General features: G+C 37.3%; 1 protein-coding gene across 3 annotated transcripts in view; it reads right to left on the bottom strand.

Annotated features, from left to right (window-relative positions):
• Positions 1-20,748, bottom strand: part of LOC129775226 (ATP-binding cassette sub-family G member 1) — a 51,363-nt gene that overhangs the window by 20,110 nt on the left and 10,505 nt on the right. Inside the window, exon 2 of one of the 3 annotated variants that reach the window (XM_055779661.1) lies at positions 10,356-10,486. The exons of 1 other annotated variant lie outside the window; for it this stretch is intronic. In XM_055779661.1, the coding sequence (XP_055635636.1) occupies positions 10,356-10,486 (131 nt within the window). Of the gene's footprint in view, positions 1-10,355; positions 10,961-20,748 lie in introns of those variants that run through there. One more of the 3 variants, XM_055779660.1, reaches the window with a different exon arrangement.

The raw sequence follows: 20,748 nt of genomic DNA, 5'->3' as shown, positions 1-20,748 counted from the left end.
TATTAATTATCATAGTTCTGTTTGCCTTCCTTGTTTGGCAAGGTCGTTGAATGGTTTTTTAATATGCATAGCAGCTTTTCGTCATCAGAAGTTTTTTTATGAATTTAAATTACACGTGTATCTATGTTTACGCGCCAAACAGCGAAGTTTAACTTAGCAAAACATCTTTCTAGCAAATGTTTATATTTTTATAACTACTAGTATTTGACCATTTTGGGACACCATGATTTCCGCAGTACACACGATTCGCATGCAAAAAAATAATTGAGGTTTTTTTTCCAATTTGCTATATACATAACCTTGACTCTTTCAAGATTAATAAACTCACGAACAATTTATTAGAAAACAATAAACAAAGAATTCCGGAGATTCGAAATTCACTTACAACACAAAATAAGAAATTGAGTATTCATTCTTGAAACATTTCCCGATTTTAAGTGATTTGAGCATTATGGAATCAAGACGAAACGTCAATGAATGATTTACGTTATAGTTCAATGAGGGTAGGACATATCAAACAAAACCTAATAGTTGAACTATTTTTTTTTGCATCTCACATCGCTTCAATCAAAGCACTTCGTTGCTATTCAAAAGCGACTTGCTGCTGAGTCATCTCATTTCTGCGCACTTGGAGAGAACCCTAGCAATCGGTGTGAACTCGATTTCTGTTGTTATCCACTCGACTCGAGAACTCGCATTGATAAAAACATCGATTCACATTTTAATTTCTTTGTGTTGTTACTGAGCCATTGCGCGTTCCTCTTTGTGGGTTGAGTGACATCCCAGCTCATTTCGAATCGCTGACAGAAATAATGAACTTTGTGTTATACAGTGTTTTCGCAGCAAATTTGTATACACTCAATCCATTGATAACAACGATTGTGTCCCTGTGAGTGTCGGGGGTGAAGTGATTACATGGCTGATAACGATTTATAATGCGTTAATCTGCCAGGAGCTTTTCTTTGAGTTCTTATCGCTGTCCCTTGTTCCGATAACTAACATTAGTTTGCAAATAGAATTCCACAGCGTCAACTCAGGGTTCAAAAGTCCATTTTACGGGGATTTATTTCCCTGAGCGAAAATGAATGTACATGCGTTCAGAAGTAAAATTAATCGCTATGCACACGTGAACTGTCGAGTTAAGTAAATATTCCATCGGATACAGTCCCATTGTTGATGGTACCGATCGATGGGAAGTACATTGAGATACGTCGTACTTCACAGCAATTAAATTTAATTAAATGTGTTTTATTACTCACTTGTTTTTTCATGCATACATTTCATGATGGTACCGTCAAATACTCTTAGCTATGCCAAAATGACGACTAAGACAATTTTTCATCCATCGCGCTAATTCGTAACATTTCTCGACCCAAACCTGTTTGGTAACCAGTTGAGGATGGAACGCGCAAGAAATCTGTGTTTTTACGAATGATAACAACAGGTTCCGTGACGCAAAATAAGGTAAAATAATCGCATTCAGTTTGTATAAACTTTTATGGAGTTCTGTAAACTTATTTTCGTTTTTTTACATTCCTTTTCAAGGAGATCAAGTTATCATAAAATCTTATTATTGTTTCTGGTCGGATCTTAATTGACATCAACGGGATGTAAGTGAGCAGAACTTGAGACTGTCTTGATGACCGGCCACTCAAGTGATGCTGTTTAATGAAGCTCATTGATGTAGTGATTACAAAAAATTTAAGATTAACAGATCGGTAGCATTGCACTGTGAATCAACTGAATAAGCAGGAAATTATTAACTATACGTAACAAGCCATTCGTAATTTGATGAGTCTATTGAAATGATTGACTAACCTTTCAGTTCGGAAATACTCAAAGATTCAATTATGACAGTGTCGGATCTGTACATTTAGGCTTTTTTAAAGCATTAAATGCGTATTCTATTTTAACAGCCATTCCATGCCAAACTGAAAAATTGTAGTTTTGTTCCTTTTCGCAAAATATCAGATCAGTGTTTTTTTTAATTTTTAGGGTGGTCCGCAATATCAACTTTTTTTCCCTTTTTTTCCAAAAATTCATAACTTTTGAACTGCTCGACCAATTCAGATGATCGTCAAATGGAATCCAATGAGCTATTATTTTTTTATTAATTTAAAAAATATTACGTCTGATAACGAATTGAATTTTCTTCGTTTACAACCAATAATGTGTTTGTTTTTTATAGTTTACATGGTTTTGGGACCAAGCGTGTTATATTTTTTTATATTTTGTTTCCTTGAAAGCTGACTTATATTCTCTTATTTTTGAATATGGTAATGTAAAAAAACTTCAACATTCAAGAAAATATATAAAAAAATAAAGCGTCTATGGTCCCTAAACCTTGTAAGCTATAACATACTCATACAATCAATAATTACGGAAACAAAATCCAGTTTTCTAGCAAGTGTAATATTTACTCAAAGAATATTTTTGTATATGTCATGTGGAAAAACTCTGCTTTAAAAAAAAATAGCGCCCTTGGTCCCGTGATCATGTAAATTTCAAAAGTGAACATTTAAATTTTAATAGTAATATTTATTCTCGAATGGAATGTCGATCCAAATTATCGTCATTTGTGGGAGGCATAAGACACAATTGAATTATTTAGCAGCATGACAACACCCGGTCGCATGCCATAAAAGTGTAAAGGAATATATGAAAACGTGACGTCTTGAATATATCACTGCGCGTTTTTATCACGTTTCGTTGATATCACTCTCGAATTTATCACTGGAAATGTCTCACTCAAATCACGTTTTTCGAAACAAAAGAAATAGTATGAAAACTTCAATTTTTCGTTAAATTATTGAAATACGAAGATGTTGTCGACCCCGGGTCACTGAACTACAGACGGATAAACTTCACTGGATTGACTGAAGGTTTGGAATTGACTGACTGGTCTGCTGTTCTTAGCTGTACAGATGTTGATGAGTCGATTAATCAGTTTGGCCTCATCGTGAACAACTTGCTCATGAGCCATACCCCCCGATTCAAACCATCACCTAAGCCACCATGGTCGAACGGCAGGCTTCGAAACTTAAAAACCAAACGCTCGACGGCGCTTCGGAGATATTCATCGAAACGGTGTATGTATTCGAAGACTCAATTCAAGGAAGCATGCTCTGCTTACCGTGCATACAATCGCCAAAGATATGCTGGTTATGTGAGGAGAATCCAGGAGCAATTGCGTCGCAATCCAAGGATGTTTTGGTCGTTTGTAAAATCAAAGCACAAGGAAGATGGTTTACCCCTGACTATGTCACTCGGACCCTCTACAGCCTCGACGAACGAAACAAAATGTAAATTGTTTGTGCAGCATTTTGCGTCAGCTTTTGGCAAAGCTGGTCCGGAAAATCCATCCAATGAATTTCTCGATACTGTTCCTGCTGATCTTGTCGATGTTGACTGCTTCTTTGTATCCGAAGAAATGCTTTTTAGAGCGGCGCACAAGCTTAAGTCTTCGTATACTCCTGGACCCGACGGTCTACCAGCAATTGTTCTGAAACGATGCATTCAACTACTATCAACGCCACTCCTGAAGATCTTTAGACTTTCAATGGAACAAGCAAAATTTCCTGCAGAATGGAAAAAATCATACATGTTTCCAGTTTTCAAAAAAGGTGAAAAGCGGTCTGTACGTAACTACAGAGGCATCACTTCGCTGTGCGCAGGCTCTAAGCTGCTGGAAATAATTGTGAGTGAAGTAATTCGCTTCAGCTGCAGGAGTTACATTGCTCAAGAACAACATGGGTTCGTACAAGGCAGGTCTGTTCATACAAATCTGATGGAGTTCATCACGTTTTGCATTGACAATACTGGATCCGGTAACCAAGTTGATGCTATTTACACTGATCTGAAATCAGCTTTTGATAGGATTGACCACGACATTGCCTTGAAGAAGTTTGCTAAACTCGGATTTTCTAGTAGCCTCTGCCGCTGGTTGGAATCGTACCTCAAGGATAGAATACTGCAAGTCAAAGTAGGTTCTTCGTTGTCGAATGTTTTCGTGAATGAAACTGGTGTTCCCCAGGGCAGCAATCTCGGTCCCTTGCTATTTGTACTATTTTTTAACGATGTCACTGTACCGCTTGATGGAAGGTGCAAACTGGTATATGCCGATGACCTGAAAATATACATCGTTGTGGAAAGTTTGGACGATCACTACGTTCTACAATCACTGCTGAACAAATTCTACGACTGGTGTAAAAAGAACAGAATGACTATTAGCATTGAGAAATGTATCGTTATTTCATTCCATCGAAAACTAAGCCGTGATGTCTTCTATTTTGACTATCGTATCAATGATCAAAAGCTTGAGCGTGTGGAGTGCGTCAAGGATTTAGGCGTCCTGATTGATTCCAGATTGACATTTCGAAACCACCAGTCTGCCGTAATCGACAAAGCGAATAGACAACTTGGATTTATGTTTAAGATTGCGAGAGAGTTTGATAATCCGCATTGCCTTCGCTCTTTATATTGCGCGCACGTTCGTTCTCATTTGGAAAATGCTTCAATCGTGTGGTCACCGTACCACAGCAACTGGACGAATCGAATAGAAGCCATTCAACGTAAATTCATTCGGTACGCCCTTAGAGAGTTACCTTGGAATAATCCGCAGAATCTACCGCCTTACGAAGCTCGCTGTCAGTTACTTGGACTGACTACTCTCGAGAAAAGGAGAAAACTTGCAAAAGCTGTTTTAGCAGCTAAAATTCTTACATCTGAAGTGGACAGCCCAATATTACTGGAATCGTTGCAAGCAAACGTGTTACCCCGTAATCTTCGCCAGCGCAGCGGATTTCTGCGTATACCGCGGAACCGTTCGGATTTCACAAAAAATTCACCGTTTCAATCCATGTGTTCAGCATTTAATGAGTTTTACCATTTATTTGATTTCAATGAGTCCTCATCTGTCTTCAAACTGAAAGTGCTCCAGCTGCTTAGCTCAACTAGATAATTTAAGCGGCTTAAAAATGATGAATCTCTTAATTGTTTATGTTTCAACGTAGTGTTTGTTGCCCACATGTATATTTGTAGTTTTTCTTTCATGTAGACCATGTTAAGTCCGATGAATGTATATATAAATAAATAAATAAATAAATAAATAAATAAACACATGGGAATTAAGTAGAAAAAAATATTTCTAAGCATTCGTGCCAATTGTAGTGATCAGCCTTATTCAGGACGATTACGGAAAATTTTCTTGTTGTGTAATAGCGTATACCACTTATTCCATTTGGAATCCCCTAGTATTTATTTATTTATTCATTTCGTCAAACAAATGTAGACTACACACTTATACACTAATGTTACAATGTTTTCTTAGGTTAAATATTATTTTTGCGGTACATGTTTCTTTTTAGCTGTTTTTTATTCATTGTTGTGTCAATTATTTCGCAGTGCTGATTGTATATACGCATCATGCGATTGATAGGGGCGTTATTTGCATAATTTGTTCTGGATGTTTTGGTTAGAAACAAATTTTCTCGTTCTTAGTTGACGCCCAGGTACATAGAAATTTAGTTTTTCTAGTAATTCAGCTGACTGTACTCGTTGCGAAATTAGGTCATTAACAAAAGAAAGCATTGCAAATTCACGGCGTTCTTTTAGTGTTTGGATGTTTATGAGCATGCAACGTGCTTCATATGAAGGAAGTGGAAATGAGGTCCAGTTGAGTTTACGAAGTGCAAATAGAAGAAACTGTTTCTGGACTGACTCAATGCGTTCTTCATGTACGACCATATACGGGTTCCAAACGATGTTACAGTATTCCAGAATAGGCCTTACATATGTAATATATAAAAGCTTTATTGTGTATGGGTCCTGGAAGTTATGTGAGAAGCGTTTGACAAAACTTAACACACTATTCGCCTTATTTATTACAGAGTTGTAGTGTTCTATGAATGTGAGTTTACAGTCCAGGACGACGCCTAGATCTCTAACTATTTCACATTTTTCTACATTTTGATTTCCAAGACATATTACAATATTTGGTACATGTTTTTTTCTGCTAAATGTTATAGAGTTGCACTTTTTCACATTCAGTGTTAGTAGATTGTTATCACACCAAGTATGGAATACATGTATTTCGTTTCGAAATGCTTCGATGTCGTTTTCATTTCCAATTTCCGCGAAAAGCTTCATGTCGTCGGCATACACAAGTACATTGATACGCTTGAGAACGAAGGAGATGTCATTAACGTACAGAATGAAAAGAAGAGGACCAAGATGAGAGCCTTGTGGGACTCCCGATGTGACTTTTACTGGATTTGAAAGAGAATTTTGAAAATGAACAATTTGTTCACGGTTTGTTAGATAAGAATTGAGCCAGTTTAGGAGTCTTTGTTTCATTCCTATTTTCTACAATTTGAAGAGTAGTAATGGAATGTCGATGCGGTCAAATGCTTTACTGAAGTCAGTGTAAAGAGTTTCTACGTGTTTGCCATTTTCCATTGCATTCAAAATAAAAGTCACAAAAGCCAACAGATTAGTTGCAGTTGAACGGCCTTTGAAGAAGCCATGTTGCATACACGTAATTCTATTCTTTACTTGTTGGAAGACTTTTTCGTTGACTATTGCTTCGAATAGTTTAGGAATGCAAGAGATAATGGCAATTCCACGATAATTACGTACGTCAGATTTAGCGCCTGATTTAAAGATAGGTACCAAAAAAGATTGTTTCCATTTTTCTGGGAATATTCCAGTTTGTAGTGACATATTGAAAATGCAATGTAAGGGAAGGGTGAGTTCCTCAGCCAGGTTCTTTAGGAATATAGGTGCTATTCCGTCAGGTCCTGGTCCTTTTGTTCCGTCTAATTTTTTTAGTGCATGGCATATTTCCTGTTGTGAAAGATAGTTCACCGATATGTCATTTGGATAATCCGGTAAAAATGAAAAGTAGTTCCGATCGCGATTTTCTTCGGAAAATGTGGTATATACTTCCTGAAAGAAATTTGCAAAGAGATTACAAATTTCGTTCGAAGAATTCCTCACATCCTCATCAAGATGCATCTGCGATGAGAAGTTATTGCTTTTGAGCTTAGACTTTACGTAATTAAAGAATTTCTTCGGGCATGATTTGACTTCAGTTTCGAACTTTCTATTGTACTCTTCGTGTGCACTTTTAATTGCAAAATTTAATTTTTGGGAAATATTTTGATATTCAAGCAAATTTTGATGACTTTTGTCTATTTTGTATTTTTTATGTGCTTTTTGTTTTTTATTCTTTAGATTTCTTATTTACTTTCATATGTTGAGAATCAACAAATATGAATTATTCCGAGTGACTTTCTCTTCCATTGTGTGAAATGAGATGCCAGATATATCTGAAATTACATAAATAATTAGAATTTAAAATTTGTTATCTGCCATAGAAATGAAAAACAAATTTATGCATAACTCGAGAACTAATCAAGCAAATTGAACCAAATTTGGCACATGGAAGTTTTAGGGAGCAATAAATGTGTTTATGGTGGTTTGACACTCCCTTCCGCTCTCTAAAGAGAGGAGGAGGGTGCTGAACAACTCGAGAACTAATCAAACAAATGGAATCGAACATGACATATAGAGGTTTTAGAGATCGATAAACGTTTGGTCGTTCGACACTTCTCCTCCTGTCTAAACGGAGGCTCCCATACAAATGAAACACAAATTTCTGCATAACTCAAGAACTAATCAAACAAATGGAATCGAACTGCGCACATAGAGGTTTTAGGGATCGATAAACGTTTCTATGGTAGTTCGACACTTCTCCCCCTCTCTAAAGGGAAGCTCCTATACAAATGAAACACAAATTTCTGCATAACTCAAGAACTAATCATGCAAATTGAGCCATATTTGGCCCATATCGCAAAATAAATTTTGGGCAAGACGAAGTTTGCCGGGTCAGCTAGTACAGTACACAATATACAGTATACAGTATACGGAACTGTCCTACGCCGTCTCCGTTAGGTGAATCTTTTCGCCCAAAGAAACATCGAGAATCGAAAGGCTCGCTTTAGTTTGCCAAACGATTCTAATGTTGTAAAAGTCTGATTGGAAATATGTCCGACTGGGAATATGTGATGTGGTCCCGTGAAAGTAAATTTTAATTATTTCATTTGGAGATCACATGCACTGAAATATCCAAGGTGTCATCGGTCAAACATGGTGTTCGAAGAGTCGAAGTGTAAATCTTTGAAAATTGATCTATTGATGGCGATTTATGTAGATTGTTTCAGTCGAAACGGTGTCGGTCCAATATGTCAAATTCAAGGTATCATAACTGGTGACTGGTTACATAATCTGGACCAGAGACGAGTGACCTTCGGGTTAAAAGTCCTTAAAAAATAAGAACTGCACTGAACATAATCTGCACATTTTCCAGCTATAGCTCGCTTTAATAGGATCAATTGTTGCCTATAGAAGTCTCCATTGATCTTCGACCAGGTTTTAGCAACTCATAGTTTATCACACCCTTTTGATCCCACCAGCTTTGGCATATTCAGCTTAAGCGTTGATGTTCCTGTATGGCTAAGCTTTACATACAATCTTTTGCGTTTTGGATTGTCATTGTGAATTAATTTTACGTCTCCGATAACGATTTGATGGATGCTAATAAGACTCCTCTTTGTGCCGTTCAAGCAACATTTCTGACATGCGAAATCGCCGTTCAACATCTTTCGCTTTCAATTCGAATGGACCATAATTCCCTTGCTTTTTATGTATCATTCCACTCAGAGTCGTTTATAAATAGTTTTTCGGGTTACTCCTAATGATTCTGCAAACTCTGCTTCAGTTTGACACGAATCTTGATCGAGTAATTTCTCTAATTCTTCGTCTTCAAACTTTTTCGGTTGACCCGGACACTTTTTGTCTTCAACACTAACTAACACCACTTTTAAATCGTCCATACCATTCCCTACAAAATCTATCCAATGGTGCAGAGCCACCATGGGAGCCACTAAAGCAGTAAAAATTTAATTTGTTGTGCAAAACTTAAAGACTTGTAAACAATATTTGGTTGACAGATGTCGATATTTCACGATTCAGGACAAATCAGCTGTTGCCGGCGACTATCCGCGTTGACGGCATTGAGCTTCGTATTACGAAATGGGAGAGTAGGCATGACAATATGGATTTGCAGAAGAAATGAACACACTTTTAAAATCAAAATTATGAATGAAAATCATTTTTTTCCAAATAAATTTAGTACTCTATGTAAATGGAAATCACTTTTGCTTGCAAGTAGTGAAAAAATATCATACAAAAATTGTGTCTAATCTTTATGTTATATTATAATGGTAAATTTTGGTGAGAATATCTGAAAATTCATAGAAAATAATTTAAACTGGGGTCAGAACAACGTATTTCTAGTAGGCATATAACGCAAAAAAAACTGCCTTAGAACCGACTAATCTGATAGAGAATAGCTGGCCTCATACAAACTAATGTCGTATCTAGTTGTCGACACCATTACACCGTTAGCGCGAATGGATAGCACCTTAAGCCATCTTATGGATACGGAAAGAATTAAGTTGCACATCAATTTCTTGTTGCATTTATTTGTCCATTACTGTAAACTATTATTGTCATGTATTAAATTCGTTTGTTCGTTGGTTAACGCCAATCACAGAATATCCGTTAGTTTCTCATGATTTGGGAGCATATTATCGCACTGCTACTTATTTTGATAGTAGGGATGATGTCAGAGGCATAGCAACTTTGAAATGAAATAATACACAGATTGTAGATACTAATCATTAATTTGACTTTATTGGAAAGATAATTATTTGTCATTCCTACCTCAACTGGCTTTGAGAAAGTTTAACCGAGAAATCCAATCGGGAGATCCCATCGGGATATCCAATATTTATTCATTTTTTTCAGCAATGGATCCCGTAATATCGTGACGAATGCTGTCTTCCAATAACAAGTACAAAGCTTCACGAATACGTTACTAACGATGTATCGAAGAAGGAGCATTTATTTCCTCTCGCGTATTACGTCAAAATGGTTTGACGGACAAGTCATGAAAAGTGCAGTCTATGTTGACTTCGCAGACATCTGACATGTGAATGAAATTTTAATGCAGCGTTTGATTGACTTTTAGTCAGGGTGTTTAATCGTAGGTAAGTGCTTTGTGTGTTCTAAAAGCCTCTCAGAAACTGCTTTTATTTGCAGTGGTATTGCAGAATTCACGTTACAATTTTGCGTACAACGTTCATCCGAGTGGAAAATCCGTTTACGATGCTTGCGTGTGATTGCAAGCAATACAGAACTCATGGCGCGAAAAGGAAGTGATTATCTGTTTTTGTCTGGCGATCTGTAATATGTACCCTAGAAGCGATGTGTGCATATATAGCGATACTTACTGTTGCGTCGTCCTTCCTTGACCCGGTAGGTAAGATTGTGGAAAGCCAGATCGACGGCCGGCCGCGTTGGCAAGTGGGACAGTGTTTTGGGTTGTGAAGGCACGATCTGCACGCGAACGGCGCCATTTTTCCTATTATTGTCGTCGAATAAATTATTAGTTACACTGCAACTGCTTTCGCTCACTTCCGTCATGGTTATTTCCACGTTTTTTTCTAGTTCTTTATGCTAGTTTATATCATCCAATAACATTCACCAGCAATTATCTGTTTGTGTACGTAACGATTCAGCTTGCAAGAGTTTACACTTTCGTTTGTGCTCTAAAGCTTTCTCATACCGTATTCGCCATATGGTAAAAGATCATACGTATTAGGCACTAATGTAGACACCAATCTCATCTCACGAGCAATTAGATCACACAATTTATTTGGGCATCCCTACTGTAAGATGACGATATATATGAATTCTTAATGAATGTTCCACAAGAAACAAAGCTAAGCCACTTAACCACAAGCGCACGACCTTCTGCCTAAATGTATTCCCTTGTTGGGTTACGGAACGCGAAGTTAGAACAGCCTGCAGAGACTGCTGTCCAAAGAATGACTGACTGCGTGCAATACGATATAATGTGTTCGATTCGATGGTGGCTAAAAATACATCAAAACATACGCGCACTATACACAGCTGTCGAGACTGAAGCTGGCGACCGCATATACAACTACCGTTCCATTCAGTGGCTCAGTGTGGGGGGAAGATGGGGCAAAGTGAATCACGGTTCTGTGGTGAGCTAATACACCTTCGAAACGCTTCCACTACTACAGGTTGGAATCAGGTGCAAGGGTGATAAAATAAGCGTTTGGTAGCGTTGTGTGGTGAACAGCAAAAGTGCTCGAACAATAAACCATGCAACCATTCATCAAAATCGAGTTTTATACTTCATCGTGAAACATGTCAAACTAACATTGATTTGTATTTCATTCTTGATCATCAAACTCCGACCACGAAAATATGAAAACGTTTGTTCAACGGGTTACATTGCCAAAACGTCCTGTGAAGGAACATACTTGTGAGAGAAAATACGAATCATATTTGTGGACATCGATTCTGTTCGATAATTACCACTGTTCACCCTTTGTGTTGCGCGTAGACATGCATAAGTAATGTATATCCGTGCCAGAGGGAATATGCGATACACGTTTCAATGCATGCTTGTTGAATTACGTTGTACACACACAACACAAGTTGAGGTGTAGTGATACTGCGAAGTGTTGAATAGAAACGAAACTTTTCTCAATGGTTGTTACCATGAATAACCCAGACACCCAGACCAGACACGCATGTGAACTGCCTTCGCTAGCGCTAGCACAGCTCACAAGGAAAGGACACTGGAAACATTTGCGGATATGTAGCGAGGGGGTAACTGGCAACTCGGCCAGTTCATAAATTTAAGGTCGATATTCACATAACGCAACACTATCGCCACTGAGCGGGACGACTCGATTTTTTTTTGTCCTGATAGATTCTGGGTTATCTATCTAACTCCCTTTAGTTTTTTTTTTGACGTAGGACTACGTCTTACATTAAGGGTGCCAAATCAGAAAACAGGTCACGATTTCATGAAATAAAGTTAACGTTAATAAATATTTTCGCTGCGAACAGATTTAAACGATTTTCATACCAATCGATTCGGAAAATTTCTAAGATTTGTTTTATATGCGGTTAATTACAATCCCATAGTCTGTATATGATTTAAATTGATGAAAATTGGAAGCATTGCCATTTCCCCATACATTTGTTCTGTCCATTTGAGTGCTTTCCCGAACAGAGCTGTCAATAACGAGCAACTTATGCAGCCGCTAGAATAGAAACCCTTGCATAGTAAGTGAGCTGTCGCTAGCGTATAAGTATTGCATCTCCTCTGGGGAAAATTCTCAGAATCTTTCTGTGCCCGAAACAACAAAGGTGCATTGATATAAAGAAACAAATTACGACATGTGACCAATTAGTCTATTGTTCTCGCAAAGGCAAGAAGGGATCGTTGCTTCTCGAAATGATTCTACAAAACCACGCAAGTCCTTAAACCTTTTCTGGGTACCCGGAATTTGTTACTAAAGAGTTATTTATGAAATTTCGAAGTACTTTCGAAGTACAAATAATATTCGAAATGATAAACCAACAAATTTCAAAAGAAAAAAAGGTGCGTAGTCGTACGTCCTAAGCGGTCGTGTCTCGGATACAACCCCTCGATTTTTTTCACAAACGGGAGCGAACATGAGAAAACTTAGGATCAAGAAAATCATACACGAAAATCGATAGCTTTAAGAAAAATATGAATTAAGTAAATGTAATTAGGCTGACCAAACGAACCATTTTTTCGACCATTTTGGATTGTCCCGTCTTTTCATCAATTTGTACTAGGATTGGGCGATCTTGGATCGATATTTATATGATCGATCTTTCCCTTACCGATTTCCGACTTTTTGGATCGATTCTCTGTGCTCGAAAAAATCGCGAAAAACGATCTTTTTCTTCCGATTTTTTTCGATCTTGGAAACACTTTTTGTAGATTTGTTTTCAGTGTACATCGTTTTGAGTCTTACCAAAGACCTAACAAATTCTTCAAACATAATGTCAAAATTTGGATCGCTTCAATAAGCTTGTTGACAAAGTCAGTCTGATTATTCTATGATTAACTTCCATACATTTGCTGACAGCATCACAACTAGCAGCAGTTACAGAGGCGTGCAACGTACTGCAACCAGTGGCTCACAAGATGAACATCAGTGAACAACATGTCACAAGATGGTGACATCAGTTCCAGTGGTAAGGTTGTTTTATAGAAATGACATTAAAACTAAGATTTGTATTCTGTATTCTGTTTGTTTTGAGGATCGATCGTCAAGATCGATCTTTTTATAAATATCGCTCAATCCCAGTCGTAAATCTAAGTTCAGTCATTAAAAATTTAGCGGTCACAAGTTATATTTACACCATCACATTCACTAGACTGAAAGTAAAATTATGACGAATTTGGTTGATGACATCAGTCCCAGCCGAAACATTGTTTTCTAGAGCTGGCAATCGGTTTCGACTAATTCCCAGACGTATGGAACGGACGGATTTTATGGGATTTTTGCCCGCTGAGTTCCGAACAAATACCGTTTTGTCTCATATTCCGAACACTTAAGCTTTGATGACCATCAAACAGTGCCTCATTACTCAAAATGGTACTATTTCGCGAAATTAATTTGATTTCTGGATACAATAGAGCCTTCTTTTTCATTTGACTACAAGAAAATTTATTTACAAATATATATTCATGGTGAAAAACTAAAAATATGTTTAATCACTTTTGTCTCAAATTCCGAACACCATTTTTGTCACTGACTCATATTCCGAACACTTTTGTCTCAAATTCCGAACAGCAAAAATGCAATTTAGAAAATCATAACTATTAAACTACTGGACCGATTCATATGATCGATATACCAAATTAAAGTCAATTAGCTAGTCTTCTTTGGAAAAATGTTATGCTCGCTTGGTTTCGGAACCAAGCGCGGTATCGATTCCTGTAAATGATGTTAAAATGAAGTCTATAACCCAAAGAATGTCAGGGTTTTGAATATTAAATTATTTATAACTTTAAAGTTCAGTAAATTCACATTTAAAATTGAAGTGTTCGCAATTTGAATCATGCGTAGAAACATGATTCATATTCCGAACACTAATTTTATTGAAGATTTTTGCATGAAATATCATTCTACTTCATCCATTTATTGTAGATTCTTACCATTTCTAGCATTTAACATGAAAACAACAAAAAAAATAGTTGCAAAGATTGATTCTTTGGTTCCGATTCGATAAGTGGCCCACGCCGTTTAGAAAATCGATTCGTCAAGATCGATCTTTTTCTATCTATGATATAACCGCAAGGTAAACGCGGGATTACCGTTGGCTTAGTAATCTTTTTTTTTAACTTGCATTTGAATCAATTCTCAATGAATAAATGAATGGATATTTTGAAAGTTATGTGAACGTTCTTCTTGTAATTGTGTGAGTGAATCAGTGTAAGTATTGAATTAAGATTGATACAGGGAAATATTAAAAATTGAACTTGAATGGTTGTCCTTAAAAGAATCTCAGGATACCCAAGATATTTACTAAGACGCGACGCGAGACAAGACAAACACTTATTGTTCATACTATTTAAACGGTCTTGATTCGCGTCGCGTCTTAGTAAATGTTGTGAAGTTCTTTCGTTGCACAACAAATCAAAATAAAAAGTGATACCCAAGATACCCAGCAAATTATATCCCCCACTAATTCGAATCGACGATCGATTGAAACATTCGAGAACATTCAATATTGGCACTTTTGCTTGCATCAAACAAGGCGATTTCTTCGACATTGTGAAATATTCTCTATCCTAACCCGTTAATCCGTGATGAAACATTCCGTATTGTCCGCGTTATCTATCGTCAATGGCACAATTTGCAGTCTCAATAAAACAGTCGCTTTGTTAAAAATTTCGTTTTTCGCTAGAGGTTTCGGTCATTCCGGCGGCAGAAAAGAAATCGGATTTGGAGAGAAAAGCATAGGCAAGTGAGCGAGACCATTCTCCTGTCACTTCGCAATCACAACTAAATAGATTTCCGAGTTTATACACATATTTATGTGCCTGTTTTCAAAGCAATTTTCAAGCTATTGAAACAAAGTTTCGGTTCAATAATTAACAAGCATACAACTCTTGGACACTCGAATGAAGTGATTATCATACTACACAGTTCAGCTGGTAAAGGGACATTCAAAACCGTTCAAACCCATGCATTCCAAGCGTCACGCTCATGCTTTTTGAAACTTTGAACTTACACACCGGTAAGGAAGTGAAAGATGTAGTCGTACGTCAAAACATGTTTGTAAAAATGCCCGATTTATTTGAAAACCCATTGTTAAAATTACTTCTCACCAAAGATTAGTTATTGTCTTTACGAACAATTATTCGCCTTGTTGAAAAGAGATGATGTATCTGCCATTAAACTTGCTTCTAATTTTGATGATCTTATTAGAATTCTTCAACATAAAAAGGGAAGAAGTATTAGGCTGTCAAAAAAGACCGCGTTGTTTACGCAGAACTACGGAATCATTTTATTCAATTCACTTATTTACCACTTTGGCTGGAGGTGGGGTGGAAAGGCCGATGCCATGCCATCTTGAGATTACTTTTCCAATCACTATAATAGTTTGGTTGGTTATACTCGAATTTTATAAAAACAATCAGTGTTGGCGAAATAGAGAGGTTTCAGTTGACATTGTGACATTCGTCACTCAAAACTGGTCCCCGATTCTCAAAGCAATTGGAACGGGTTTAATTTATTCGATTGTACAACTCTGACGGCACAATTGAAAGACATAGAATACCTGAAAATGTGGAACGAATAAGAGTTTCAATTGAGCAGTCATTGAAACGGTCTGTGCGCAAATATGTTGTTGCTATGCTTTGAGTTCGATCTCTACAAACCCATATTAATTCAAGAATTTGTGAAGAAATGCTTCAGACTACCCCTTTAGAGCAGTGCGGGGCAAAGGTGCGCACGGGGCAAAAGTGCGCATTGGCCATTTTGAAGCAAACATTTTGCATAAAATTTGGCCATTTTGAAGCATTTTGAAACATAAAATTTCGACAACAGTATAGTCGTTTGATACATTATTACACCAGCAGCTCACACATATAAACAAGATACCTTTCATGAAAGTGGCAAAAAGTTATGAGATGAAAAGAGTTTTGCGATGTTTTGTTCTATTTTTTTCAGTTTTGGAGATGACGATTAACTTACCTAAAATAACTGGAAAGTTCGAAACTACATTGTCAAGGGAACCTTCATCCTATAGTAGATTATAGTGTGTATTAGTTTTTGTGAAAAAGTTCAAGAGATTTTTTTTAATTCGATTAGTTCAAAAATTGCTTGTGGGGCAAAGGTGCGCAGAGGCTGTGGGGCCAAAGTTCGCATCAGCGTTTTGCTCTGAAACAAAATTATAAAATGTTTGAAACTGAAAAACAAGAAGAAAACTGATTTGAAGAAATGTACTCCAAAAATGTTCAAATGGCCCGACAGAGGCTTCGGGAGGGAGTCTCGAAGCATTGGATTGAGGCATACCTCGGTATTTCTGAATCATCTCTGTGGAATTACAGTCTAATTACCACATGGCCAGAGATTCAAAGTAGCATTAGTAAAAAAAAATACTGCATATTCGTATAGATTACAGGAATTACAATTATGAGATGAAAAAGTGGAAAAATGATCCTTACCAGATCGCAGAGCTTTTTGATAACATTTTGTATTTGCTTGGTTATACCGCTTCTGTTGAAAGGATTGTTTTTCTCAATGATCAGTATCAATATGTGCTCAAACCATAAAAGCTATCGTAAGTGCCAAACAAAACTTCGACAAATTTTATGATAACAGTTTTAAAAATCGTAACCTCCTTCGTAAAGTCTTTTCAGCATCTAAAAAATCCTTCTTTGTGAAGACCAAAGCAAGTACATCTAAGAATGTTTGATTGATTAGTTTTTCTACCGGTGTTATTCACTGGATAAAATTTTAAAAAAATATGGCTTTTTGATTATATTTTTGGGCTCACGTGTCCCCTTTTTATTACTGAACTCTTTGGTCAGCCTACATGTGATGGAGTAGTAATCCAGCCAATACATGTTTCACCACCACATGTGGTTGTTTCGCTCGGGCCCGAATGAAGTTTCCCTCGATCCCACGATACCTCGATATCTCGCATGGCCAGACACGTGCTCGATGTCGTGATACAGACACATACATTGATACCGGTAATATTTCTTCGAATGAGTAGGTCATCCAACGAATAGTGGATGCAGTCGGGAGGGGAAGCAAATAAAATAACGATTCAAATCCAGACTTTTAAACCATGGTTTAAGGCTAACCGTAACAATAATCGAGATGAACTATCTTCGTTTCATTTGTGCTGCCAGTTATCTAACAGAGTAAAGAATAAAATACATTGAACACGATTTGAACACGACACTAAACCTCATTATTATGTGCAATCATTGTAGTATCAGGTACAACAGAGAGCATAATTATAATGTTTCAATGATTGGTCGTCAGCAAAATCGCACTACGTTTAATAAACTGAATTCTGATCATTCAATGCTCGCAGTCGACTCGAGGTTATACTCATGAGAGTGCTGACACTTTAAATGAGTTCTAGCTGGTTTTTCGCTATGCAAAAATCGCACTTCTGGTGAATAAATAACTGATAAACAACAAACAAGCGAATGAAATGAAAATAGTAATTCATTATTTCATTTTCTCGAGGCACTGCACTAACTGCGATTTCTGTATTGATAGAGACATAGCATTGAACTACATGCATTAAGTGTATACTTTTGAAGCACTGTGTTAAATTATTTTAGCTCTTACGCTACCCTTTGGTTGGTAAACGACAGGACGAAGCGTACCATCGATACTTCGTATACCTGCAGGCATCAAATAGACCCCATCCATGGTGGTCCTTAGTTTATTGTCCAGTAACTCCTATCCCTACTCTTTTACGGTGCCGACTAAGGTTCGAGTGACCATAGTGAAGATCGGTTAACCAACCCCGGTGGGATCTTGGCCGTATGCTGACAATGAAGGGGGAACCCCGCGTCGAAAAATTTTGTGGTCTATCTGGTATGCATTGACCACGCTTACAAATCGTCGACTACTATAATCAAAGCGGCTGTCCAGTCCATTTTTTGTCAAAAAATCCGAAAAATAATTGAGTTGCGCCTCAATTCCATTTTAAATTTGTTTCTATTTTCTATTCTATGGCTTGACATTGTTAGAAATGTTAGCTTTATGAATAGTAACGGGTTGTTCTCAATTTGTTCCCCAACATTTCCCGTGAAATTATTCCTATACCTGTTTAGTTTCTCCCAAATTCCATTAACGTTGTTAATAAATTATATATATAATTATATTATATTACGTTGAATTTATTGATACTTTCAGCTATCCTCTCCTATTCTGAGACTTCTATCCGTCCTGTCAAAAATGACCTTATAAGTGCCGCGACGTGTGTTTACAATGAACTTATTATCAACATTATTGATTTTACATATAGATACGGATAAACAATTTAAAATTTTCATATAACGAGAATTTCAATACATTTACACATGAGTTCTTTTAGTCATTTGACGAAGATGTCCGATCACCAAAATCCCAGGTCAATGGTGGTAAATCCCGAAGGAGAAAAAAACAAGGATCTTTGATCACAATTTCTTATTCAAATTTTAAAAAAACACAAGTTCACATCTTTTAGAAAACAATTCAGTGTGGCAGATTATCTTCAAGGATGACCACAAATGCTTCCGATGATCCCGTGAAAAATCCGGGGGTTCTCGTATTTCAGGCAGATACAAACGGCCGAATTGCGAATTTCGCACAGATCACAAAGGAAATTAAAGATTTTTTTCCACTATTATAGTGACTTTTAACACATTTTGGCTGGTTCGTCACTTTTACTACCATGTTTGGAAGAATGTCGGGAGTGAGAATCGAACTCATGACTTTTAGCGTGAGAGGTATGGATGTTACCACTACGCCAGATCGCCTCCACAAGGGATGAAAGAATCTTCTGTTGAAGTTATGTGACATTTTGCAGTGGCCGGTTCTTAGCCTGAACAGGATTCGCTACTCCCTCATCGCTTTCACGTCTTCGATCCTGGTTATGGAGCATTTGATTTTCCGAACCGCTTCAAGCCGCTTCAACGGGCAATTTTCGTGAGACGAATTCGACAAAAGTTTGCTTTAAGCCCATTGAGCTCGCCCCAGCTCTGAAGTTGTTTCTGATGGTATTTTCCACTTGGACCACCAGCATCCTCTATCGGTCCCAAACCAAAATTATTTAGTTTTCAGAAGGAGGTTGGAGAGTGTCACCTGTGTAAGATTATTTTTGTTAAGACAGTCAGGTGCGTCTCCTTACCTCCGCTGATTTAAGCAAGGAAGCTCGCAGCTATGGAAATTTTCCCCGCGTCCACGAAGATTTCAAACGGAGGTTCCCCTACTTCAGCGTATACAGAGCCTGTTGGTATTGATAGCAGACCAAAGATAATCCACAGTGAAATTTGTCCGGTTTTACGCGAAGTTTTTCACAAAGTGCAGCGGATTACCGTCTATCCTCCAGTCTGTCAATGTCTTCAGAACTAGTGAAATCCAGGATCGGTTGTGCGTCTTCCCCAGATTCCGGGCTACTATCTTCTCGTGCGGTCGATTATTTCTAAATTCATAAAACAGACTTCCCAATCCCACCAGACCCAAAGAACGACTTCCTCCTAGTGAAGATCGACTTTGGGGATAGCTAATGGAGGTTCATTTCGCTTGCCCCAAAAATTTTTTTTCGATCAACATTATCGTAAATGATTAAACTTTTCATCGCCCGTCACGATTTGCTCGAAAACTGCGAATTTTCGTTGCGTTTATAAAGCGAGTAGCTGATGGAGACACGATCCATTCATTTAATTTTTCGGTCAAATAGTGTAGAACCATACATTGCAGCGTTTTACGTAGCCAAGGTTCACCAGATTCCAGGTGCATTCATGAATATGAATATTTGTAATGAATTTACTATTTCATGTGTCGTGTACTGAAGATTATTCTTGATCTGCGTCTTGATTTGATTATCATCAGTGATGACTTTCCGGATAACCCAACAGTAGTGTATTCCAGAAAAAATAATGTTTCAACGAAGATTGTCTTCGTTACAAGGGACACTTAAGTGCGATACACATACAGCGTCACCGTCACCGTCCCGTCATCTATTCTCTTGGACTTATTTTGCTGACGTCAAAGTTGCCGTTGATGGTGTATGTGAATGCTACCATACGATTTCCATGGGATAATATTTGATGTTTCATTCCTTTACGTTGACTTTACGGTGATCCAGAGACACGGTCTATGCACCCATGAAAAAATTATTGTTTGTGCACCATTTTCACAGAACTTGGGAATTTAAAAAAAACGTTTTTACTTTGGCGGTGTCTTCATCATTCAATTTCATCAATGACTCTCTAAAACAAATGAAAGTAGATCGGTCGCTCTCAGTTAATGTACGTTCATGTCTCAGAATACACATTTAGGGAAAAATTCAACAATATGAAAAAATATGGTTGTTCGACTATCAGAAAGTTCAACTCTTTTGTTGATAAATATGGCTTTCTTAAAAAATGCAAAATAGATTTCACGTATTGTTGAATACAGAAGTGACTTTAATGATAGTTAATGGTAGTTTTTCTTAATATTCATTCAACGTTTCCAAACCCCCTCCTTCCTCACCGTGTACAAGCGTGGACATGTCCACTTGGTATGTGGACAGCCCCAA

The sequence above is a fragment of the Toxorhynchites rutilus genome, chromosome 3, assembly GCF_029784135.1.
Source record: "Toxorhynchites rutilus septentrionalis strain SRP chromosome 3, ASM2978413v1, whole genome shotgun sequence".
In the NCBI taxonomy this organism is placed as follows: Eukaryota; Metazoa; Arthropoda; class Insecta; order Diptera; family Culicidae; genus Toxorhynchites; species Toxorhynchites rutilus.
Note: the sequence above shows the minus strand (reverse complement) of the source record. Positions and strands in the feature narration are given on the sequence as shown.